The sequence below is a fragment of the Gordionus sp. m RMFG-2023 genome, chromosome 3, assembly GCF_954871325.1.
Source record: "Gordionus sp. m RMFG-2023 chromosome 3, tfGorSpeb1-WG-v2, whole genome shotgun sequence".
NCBI classification, from domain to species: Eukaryota; Metazoa; Nematomorpha; class Gordioida; order Chordodea; family Parachordodidae; genus Gordionus; species Gordionus sp. m RMFG-2023.
The window spans coordinates 50,915,404-50,926,657 of NC_088777.1; the positions used below are offsets into that span (position 1 = coordinate 50,915,404).

The 11,254-nt window shown below is 28.4% G+C and overlaps 1 protein-coding gene across 1 annotated transcript; it reads left to right on the forward strand.

Moving 5' to 3' along the window:
• Window positions 1–5,374: 5,374 nt before the first annotated feature.
• Window positions 5,375–8,597, forward strand: LOC135927292 (uncharacterized). The gene is made up of 2 exons (XM_065463256.1): window positions 5,375–6,178; window positions 7,956–8,597. The coding sequence occupies exons 1-2, from the start codon at window positions 5,406–5,408 to the stop codon at window positions 8,416–8,418; spliced, it is 1,236 nt and encodes a 411-aa protein (XP_065319328.1). The 5' UTR covers window positions 5,375–5,405; the 3' UTR covers window positions 8,419–8,597.
• The last annotated feature ends 2,657 nt before the right edge of the window (window positions 8,598–11,254 follow it).

The window sequence follows — 11,254 nt, forward strand, 5'->3', positions numbered from 1 at the left end:
CAAAAACATTCTACATAAATTGAATTTATATCAGAAAATATATCATTTTAGTTATCATGAATATGATTTTATCTAAGTTATCTGTAGCTAATGAAGATATTTTTGAATTGAACATTTATACCAGCAGCAGGAAAATACCTTCGCTCGGGGTGCTATTAGCGGGATGGAAAATATTTTTCTTGAGAGTATTACTAAATTGGGCAATTCTAGCTCTTTGGGTTTCCATAATGGCAGCATGTCAGTTTTAATTTGGGCTTGCGCTCCTAAAGGGTAACATTCTAAGAAATATAAATGATATTGTTAGTATAAATTTTAGTTCAAAAATTAAAAAAAAAACATTCGTTCTAGTTTATAATTCATTGGCAAAAGAATGAATACGTTTTCCTTTCAAGTTCATTTGAAAAGAAAGGTCGAATCATACTATCTAAAAAAAATATTTTAATAATCGTTTTTCTAAATTTTCATCCTCTTAGCAATAATTTTTAATAACTAATTCTAAATTTAGAGCTGAGGGTGGTATTGGTTTGAAGTGTTATGTATGACCATTAATCCACATATTTATTGGTATTCAATGTATTATCTTTTGTCCTAAAATTTGATTGACAATTATCTCCTAAATTTGTCGCCAATTCTTTTGTTATGGATTAGACTTTTCGATTTTGCTGTGGCTCAATAGAGTCTTTAAAATCTAATGAACAAGAATAAATAATATAGAATAAATTGTGGGCGATTGTATTGAATAACTACGTAAGATTGAAGGTTAATAATATATCATCAATTTTAGAATGTTGAATCCGTGAAGATTAGAAATATTAATAATTTAGTTCTTTATTTTCATCTAAGATCAAATAAAAACAACAAAAGTAAAAGTCATCATAATTATTTTTGGTATATATACAAAATTAACATCAATTTAATATTAAATAAAAATCAATGTATATAACGTTTCAAACATCAATTTAATATTAAATAAGTTATATTATCATTCATATATTTGCTCCCCTAAAATCAAAGGTCCATTTTTTACCCTGTATTTAAAAAAATTATTTTAATCACGAATACGTTAATGAAAGCGTTTGTTTATAACATAATTATGTATGTTCGAAAAATATATGGTCCTATAGCTCAAATAATTACTTCAATTATTAAATATAAGGGATATCATTTATAGAATAACCGTTTATAAATTTTTGGCTTAAAAATAACGTATACCCAATTATCAATATATTTATTAGGAAATTTTTTAGAAGTCTATTTCTCTAATTGCCATTTTACGAGAGAATTTGATGGTGATTAGAGAACAGATTTATCTTTATTAAATAATGTATTTAAAATCTATAATTGTCATCAAGTCAGATTTTAAATATATAGCTATAACTTTTCACATTACAAAATATATATCTCTAAAATTTAAAAATGGCTTTTATATATCTAAATCAATATATATAAAAAGAATAAAATAATTATCAATTTAGGTTATGCGAAACGAAAATAAAATAATAAAAAGTTGTTCTTTATTTCAAACTGAATTTAATTAAGTGATAAAATAAAATGTAAAGATGTCCTTTATTCAAGTAAGTGATAAATGTTGTATGTGGTTAGAAAATTTTAATAATATAGATAAATAAAGATATATATATAATGGTAAAGGACGCATTAATAATTTGATTTTAATCGAATGTATTATAATAAAGTTTTTTTTTTCTATTATGATGATTGATTTTGTGTTTATATAAAGAAAAAGTTTGTTTTATAATTTTTAGTTTTTGTTTTGGAAATATAAATAAAAGAAAAGTTTTGTTTAAATCCGCTATAATAATTTGAAGAGTATATTACATGATTCCTCTTAAATAACGAAATATTTGTTTTTATAAACATGGGCCCAGGTCAAAACCATGTATAAACTCTGGTAAACCCCCCTTCAAATAAAATTTTGTACAACAAAATTGAAACAACCCCCATTGTAACTCAAAATTTTTATCCTGATTTTTATGATAATTTTTTAAAGTGGGAAAAGCCACCAACCTTAATCCATCTACCCCTTAAATCAAGGTCTTTAATTTCTAAGTTTTTAACAACACTTATTATGGAAGTTAATTCAAATATAAATTCCCTTAAAGCTTGTCAGAATCTTTTAACCTTTCCTTTTCAAGTCTTAATTAAACCTACAGATAAAAATAAAAAACTATTTTGCATGAATGTATAAAATATAAAATAGACCATTTTTATGACTTAGAAATGGAAAATTACGTTCCTGATGTAAGGGCTACATCTAATTTTGCCCATAAATGCAAAATTATATAAAAAAAATAGACCAAGGGAGGGTATGTGGAGCTCTTAAATTAGCTTCATCTAATGATAAATTGGCTCCATTTGATGAACATACTTTTACTTTATTAAAAGAATTGCACCCTCAGGCTTTTCCTGATTCCCATCCCTATAAAATCTAATTTAATTGAAATAGGTAAGGAAGAACTAATTAAAACAGTTTTATCTTTTAATAAAAACTCTGCAGGAGGAATTGACGGTTTTCGCCCCTCTTATTTCCAATTTTTAATTAACCCTAAAAATCTTTATCAAGATTCATTTGTAAATTCATTGGTAATACTTAGTGAAAATATATTGAACTTATTTACCTAGTCAAGTTCACCAAATTCTTTTTGGCGCAAGATTAATTGCTTTGAGTAATTGCAATAGGGTCTTTTTTTAGGAGACTATTAGCTAAGATAATCGTTGAGCGCATCAAACCTGATGCTTCAAAAATGTTCCAAACATATCAACTAGGCTTTGGTACTAAAGGGGGATGCGAAATAGCCGCTCACTCTCTTCGCATATATATCGAAGATCCTCATCCAGACGTCGTTGTCTGTAAGCTTGATTTTAAAAATGCTTTTAATTTTTTATCCAGAAAAGCATTTTTGAATATTTTTTGTGAAAAATTCCCAGTTTATGCAAGATTTATTGAACAGTCTTATGGCTGTAGAACCCCTCTCAAATTCGGGAATAAACAATTCCTTCTGACGAAGGTATTCAACAAGGAGACCCTCTGGGCCCTCTGATCTATAGTTTAGGCATACATAACCTAGTTTATTGTCTAAAATCCTCTTATTTAAACATATGGTATCTAGATGATGGTACTAGTGTTGTTAAACGCCTCGTTTTGAGCCGAAAAACGGCTAACTCAATATTTTAGCCAGAAAAATATAGCCTAAGCCTTGAGATTTCGATAATATATATATGGACCTTTGTTCCTTCTATGAGCAAAATCTTCAGGCTTGCGTATAAGTGAAGTATTGAACAAACCCTTTAACAACACTAGATGGTACTGGACCTTTTAAAAATATTCTTCCAGCGATAGAATATATATAGAATAATTCTCTAAACATAGGCTTTACTCTAAATAAAGCTAAATCGGAAATATGCTTTTTAAATTCAAATACTCGGTTTAAAATCATTAAAAAAAGTGAAATTAATCTTCAGTTTTTCCAACTGTGAGGTGTACGTGGAAAAATTTTTCGAGGCTTATTAGGACTTGAAACTATCTTAACGAAATTCCTTCACACCAGAGCTTTTTTCTTTTAAAAAATATTTATTTTTACCAAAGATTTTACATATTTTTAGATCTTCTTGCTTTTTTTTTAAATAATGAAATTATTAATCGTGTTCATGAATTTTTTAAAAGTTTATTAGAAAATATTTTAAATATTAAATTGGAAGATTTTAATTGGGGTTTCTCACAATTACCCTCGAAAATGGGTGGTTTAAATTTATAATCTTATATCTCTTTCCTCATTTTTGGCATCGCGTTTGATGAATAACGCCATGATATCTTCTTTTATCTCTCCTAAAGATAACCTTTTATACTCAGCCTTGACAGCCTGGGTATCTTTAGCCCCACCTGAAGTTGTCTTACCCACAATCTTAACATACCAATCTATTTTCGAACCTTTAATTAAAAATGTATCAAATGTAAAATATTAGTTGACTCCAAAGGGAGACATGGTCTAAATTGTATATATAGTCAAGGCAGGCATGAAAGGCTTGCAGCAATTAATTTAGCTATTAGCCGTTCTCTTTACAAAGCCCGAATACCAAACATCCTGGAGCCTACAAATCTATCATTAGATGATGGCTTAAGACCAGATGGCTTAAGTTCCGTGCCTTGGTCTTTAGGGAAATCCTTAATTTGGGACTTCACATGGTATCTTATTTCCCAAAAAAATTAAATTCTAATCCGGTTGATATAACCGAGAAAAATAAACAATGAAATATTCCATATTCAGAAATTATATTTTTACACCGTTATTTCTTCCCTTGGACATATGCCAAGCGGAACTTTAAAGTTCTTAAAAATATAGGGGATAAGACAAGAGCCCTTACATCAGAACCAAAAGAATTCTATTTTTTAAAACAAAACCTTCAAATCACTATTTTAAAATATAATTACTCATGTTTTTTGGGAACTTGTAGTCCCACCTCCGTTTTTATTTAATATTGTTTTATTTTATTTTATATTTGATATGTTAATTTTAATATTAATTTTATTTCTATATATATTTTTAATTTAAAAATAAAGGACATTAGTATAAAAAAGAAAGAAAAAAAATAGATTTGTGTATTAAAATTATAAATTGATAATAATTTAGTCCGCAGACAATTAATATCGTAGATAATAAAATAATAATGTAAATTAAACTAAAATGTTTTAAATCATGCCATGATTGAGTAGTGTTGTTAAATGGTTGGTTTTTTTCGACCCAGAACCCAAATGGACTGTTAAAAGAGCCAGGTTCAAAAATTGACTACGACCCAACCCGATCCATTGGGTCTTTTGTGTCGATTAGCTGGATCGGCTCAAGCAAAAAATAAAATATATATATAACACTAATTATATCCTATATAATGTTTAGAAAAAGTCTGTGTATTTCTTTGAACATTATTCAAATAATTCTTATCAACCCAAGTATATTCTATAATGCATAGAAAGGTATTCAAATGTAGTGTCCTCCCTTGTAGTTTACCTAGCTCTGGTCCAACTTCAAGAGAATTATCGAATATTAATTATGAGTATTTATACATTTAAAATTGTATATATTATTTACCTATCGAAGTACTTCACTGATATGATTGACATAATTCGTTGAAATAACCTAACTATTTATGACATGTGCTATCAATGAGATGAATTTATTTTCAACATATACGTAAAGAAAATCAATTTTTTTAAAAATTTAACTAAGTAATAATTATTTTATTAGATAGTTTACAATCCTTCTTCTCAATATATTAGTATTGGGATAAAAACAAAATGCTTATCTAATTGCAATAATTTATATTTTTGTATTATTTTTAAATACTCACTTCAGTTATCAGACAAAGCCTTCTTTATTATTTATTTTAGAAAGATGAAGCCTAAATTTGATGATGGACAATTCTCCAATGATAAAACACCTAAAAGAAAGAAGGTAAATACCAAAGATGAGAATGCTAGAAAAAAGACCAAAATAGAATTAAGAAGCAAAAATCTCAATAAAATTGGACTACCAAAGAATTTAAATCATATCAAAAAAGAATCTTCTGAGAGTTTAGTGGGAAATATATATCTGTTGGATAATAAACCCATGATTATTAAGAAGATTAGAAGAATCAAGTTAAAAAAAAGGAATATTTTGCAAAGTGTGCAAAATAAAGAGATAAATGATTCATCACCAAAATCTCCCACACTTTTACCAAATTACACAATTGACAAATCAAAATCCCTCATATACAATGCTAATGATATGAATTACACAGATCCTAATCTTGCTCCCTCTATATCAACCATACTATGTTATGTACTGCAAAATGTTTCCCCTCACACAAACAAAAAATGCTGCTCTATAGATCATCTTGACTCCCTTTTATATGTAAATCAAATCTACGAGATTTTTAGGAATAAATATGTCAATAAATTTGCTCATTCATTCTACAATCCCAATCCTAACTCCCTTCGTAGTCCATTCAATAATCATAGTTACAATATCACAAACCATCTCCCAACCAGTGATGAATGTGAAAATGAATTGGCAAGCCAGCACATAATCCCTGGGTATGATGTCAAAGGCTGGAGCATTGACAAAGATTTTCCAATTTCTTTAAAGAAAGTTTCTAAAAAAGTTGGAAGAAATAAAAATCGAAGGTAAAAAATATATTCCGTTTGGGGCTCTTATTGTAATTTAATTGTGGAAAATTATTTTCACTTTAATATTTTGTAGAGGTTGTTAAATCTATGATTTTTAAAATTAAGTTCAGTTCCAATAATTTTTAATTTTGAAAAAAACCTCAGTTTAATAAATCCTTTTAATTTTATCAATTAAACTAGTTAAAAATTGATGCCTTGCTGACAGTTATTTTTAATAATTAAATTAAAAACAAAATTATTAAAACATTTAAAAAAAAAATTTTTTTTGCCAAAAATCAAAATGGCATGTCACCAGCTGATTTGTATTCTTTGACTATTCAAAATTCATTTTAATGAATCGTCCATTGATTTGAACATAATATTTTTAAGTTTCTTTCTTTCATAAAGAGATAAGAAAGCACGTATGTGAACTTTTTGACAAAAAAAGGGTCTTAGTTTGGGTACAGTAATAAAATTTAAAGGGTTGGGTCCAGGTTCAGGGAACATAAAAAATGACTTAAAATAAGACTTTTTTTTCATTCATTTATTATTATACTTCAATATATTCACATTCATAATTTACAAATAAAATTTTTTTAAATGAATAATTTATATTTTAAATGTTTTATTTGATCAGACAATCATAATATCTTCTAAAATATCATCTTTGAGATTTCCACATTAGACAATATATATTTCAAAGATGAAAATCCGCGTTCTACACTTACCTAAAATAGATAGTTATCTTTATAATACATAAATTATTGTACTTGTGTTGCTAGTACAGCTATGACAATTCTAAACAAGATATATAATTCTGGATATATTGAAGAATTTTCTTCCCAAAATCTTAAAATATTTGTATCCTTTTTATTCTCTTAACTTCTGAGAACTTTATAAAAGATGCAATAGATATTTTTTGATCCTCCTTTCTATCTGATGATAATTTGATTTTTTTTTCTCTAACTAAAAGTAAAATTTCAAGATCATCAATGTTTGCTATCATTATAATTGTTATCACTACAACTAATAGGTATCGTAACCTCCAATATATATTAAATAATGAAGTTTTGCATATGCCATAAATACTTAAGATGGTCTTTAGCCATTTGGTTTTGCTCAATACTCAATAAAACTTGATATCGAGAGTTTAAATATATAGAAGCATATATACAACACTATTTTGCAAATATTATTGCTTTAGAATTTTCATGTTTTCTAATATTTTTGTATGAAAAAGGATTAGTAAATCTTTCTAAATCTTATCGGCATCTAATCCATATACCACAGATAAACATAATTGTTCTGATTGTTATCTTAATGTTGTTATTTTTAAAGGAACTTTTGGTACCAATCATCTTCCGACAAAATGACTTGCATGCTCCTATTATAAAATCATTACAGAAATCTTTCAAACTTAATAATCGTTCTAGCATCATACAAATTGACGACCAAAACTTGTTGTGCAATCTAATATTGCCACTGACCTTTTCATTGATTATAATATTCTTACAATTCTGGGAGTTCTTAAATATTTTGCAACATCCCATGCTTTCTTTATCAATGATAGTTTTAAAGTGATTATTTTTTAGACTTTTATATTTAAAATATTTTATTTCTAAATTTTTTTTATGTCTAGAACCCTTAGACCCTCCACTTTTAAAAGGGGTCCGAGTTCGAGTACAGCCAAAATACGAGGCTTCAGGGTTCGGGTTCACATCCCTGTAAGAAAGAAAGATCGAAATTTGTAATTGTTATTCTTTATTACATCTTGAAAACAAAATATAATATTAAGTAATAAGACAGATATTCGATCATCTCCCCAACTTCGACCCTCTGAATCGAGCGAATATAAGGAAGATAGCGCAGACCATCAACTCACCTTGCTAAAATATCACGAAAAGTGCGAGGCGCTCGAAAGGGAATACAAAAAACGCGACAAAGAATGGAGGCTCAAACATCTCGACCGAGATCGTGCCGCCGATAATGTCGTTCAAAGTCCCCTGACTGTCCATCACAATGAAGGGAACGTCGATCAACAAAACGAAACCTTTCTGCCCAATTACTCGCACTGGCCGCACATATTCGAAATCAGAATGCTTAAACTGTTGATGGGTGTTGAGGAGGGCTCTTTTGACTCGAAAGGAAAGCGGGGGCTTAATATGGAGGGGCGTTCTTGTAATATTCCGTTAACCGCCTTTGGGAGACAGATACCTATTATAGCAGAAAGCGATTTTATCCTTCCTAGCTTTACCTAAACTATAAATACTAGATAAAAATTCTTTTAAATTATCAAAATATATATATATATAACCCATAATCATTTTCGTATTTTACATATAAGTCGCAGCAAGAGAATACTTTTATATATAAATGGTGTTTTAGTATAATTATTTTTATTTATTTTTTAAAATGTATTTTATACATTATATATTAACCACGATGGAAACAAATATTATTGATACAAAATTTACATATTTATAATAATAGTGTTGTTTAATATTATTTTTTTTAAAAGAAAAAAAATTGATAAATGTAAATGGATAAATCAAAATTATAGTCAGGAAAATATTTTTTTAAGTCACGAGATATTGCATAAGGTTTTAGCCCTCTTTTGATTAAATCTCGAAGTGGGTTTGAACGTAAAAGATCGCCATTTCCTATTTAAAGTCGGGAGACCTAAATTGCGTCGGGTTAGGCAACTTGAGGTGCATCATATTTTTAAGGACCGGTTTTGAACTTAAAATGAATATTTGGGCCGGGATCGGGTCTTCAAATCCTACCCGGCTGGAAAAATTAAATTTGAATAAAAGCGGAAATGAAATTCTCTTCTAAAAACCGGAACCAATTTAGAAATTTTTGGAAACCGGTATCTGAACGGTTTTAAAAAAGTGCGAGTTATTTGGAAATATTGGTTAAGGAACACTTGAAACCGCATACCGGAACCAGAACGATTTTTTAAAAAAAATTAAGAATTTGCTTTTTTGGTAAACAACGCCTAAATTTTGTTAAATTGTAATAAAACCTATCTTAATATATTAACGGATATCATCCAAATCATGCCTTGATATATATCTAATGATCGAAGCTCATAGTGCTTCAATTAAGGTCTCACTCTAAGCCATACGCGTCACTCGAAAGTAACGATTTTTCTATGTAAGGATTATTTAGTTACTACAAATATTTTTATAAAACCAAATAAAAATCAATAATGTTCGACGCTATACAACTATACTCAAGTAATGCGCCGGGGTGGGGGGGGGAGGAGGTTCACTAATAAATATGTATTATTTTATGTACCACGCATGCTCATGTATCTAAGGTTCGGTTCTCAATTAGAAGCTTTACTCAATAGGCGTTCTATATTACCTTATAGGAAACGAAGCTAACAAGGTTTGGTACAACCATGGTTGCGACTTCTTTTCCACCCTTTTTATCAAGCTCACAAACTTATACCCAACATTTTAATTTTTCCCCATCTAGATCATGGTATTTATCAAGCACCACCTAAATTGCTGGTACAGTTATCACCTGGTCAAAACGTAGAAGCTCCCTTTTCTAATCGTTTTCCCATTCATATACTGCACCATGATTTGCCGAAAAACTCTTCAGGCTACGAATATGAAATAGCTTGCTTGAACTCAATTATTGGATCTTTTGATTTAGGCTTTGAATTTTTTTGTAAAAAAAGGAATTCGTCATTCATTTGGAAATTTTTTTAAATACTTTCACGGTTCAAATTTTACTCGCCAAAAGATAAGGAACGTGTTCGAATTCGTGAACACCTTTTTGCTTATTCTTATCTAAAAAATAGATATGTATTTTTAAAATATATAACATGACAAATAATAACATCATGTTTATCCTTTGGATTAATATCTTTTATTTTTGTAATAATAATATAAGATTTAAATTATAATACTTGTTAGTTAAAATTTTTCTATTAATTTTTAAATAAGAATTATTTTTTAAAATTTTGATCCTTGTAATAAGCAAAAAATGTTTTTATAGTTTAAACAAACCTAATTTGCTACCAAAATCCACCTGTATAGGATGTAGTTGTATTGCAATTCCTTGATAAATAAATGTCTTTTCTGGAAATTTATTGGAAATATTTAATGTTTTTACCTATTGTGCCGAAAAATGTCGATAGTCAATCATCGTCAGGATTCTGTGGTTAATACTGCCAAGTCAACATGTAGCAATTTTTCTAAATAACAACCTAATTTGCTAAATACCGAGATAAATTTATTAAAATTTAATAAAATCTACTTATTATTTAATATATATTAACTGAATCACCTGGCCGAGTCCGATCTCCTATATATCACCCCCACCCCAAGGTCTCTATCGGATTGGCACGACGCTCTTATCTACTCGGCCAAAGACGCTTTCCGAAAATCACGATTTTTTAAATATATATATATTAAAAATAAGTTTGGCAGTGACTAGCCAAAAAATAAACAAAATACCAACCTAATAGATTCCGCTCTAGCTAGTACCTATCAATAACCGAACTCTGAAGGGTCTACATTTTTTGGTTCACTACGAGCTTTTTAAATATATATTTTTTTTATTTATTTAATCAATCGTGGAAAGCCTTATTAGGCATTAAATACCAGAATGTATCGTGGAATTAAAATACCTTAACATCTGAGTTCTCATTCGATATCATCTATCCTTAAAATAAAATTTGTAAACTTATAAACGTAATAATTTATTAAACTATATTAGAATGAAAAAAACACGAGTTGAGAAAGGAAAGCGCATTGAAAGTTTTTTGGCGGATATTACACGTTTTTAATCTGATGAAGAAAAAATAAAAGCCAAAATTCAAGTTCATATTTCTTCCAAAATAATTTTAATAAAAACGCCAGAACGTGGCAAAGTTGTCGGAAATTCATATGGTAGATACTCTAACACATAATTGAAAATACGTTAGACTTCGCACAATTGATTTTTTCTATCCGCGCCTGTCTGAGGCTCTGATAAGCAATTAATTTTAGATCTAGGCCTGTCGTATATAACCACAATTTTTTTAAAAATGAATAATTTATAAAGGAAAAAAAAAGTCTCAAATTTAAAATTATTTAA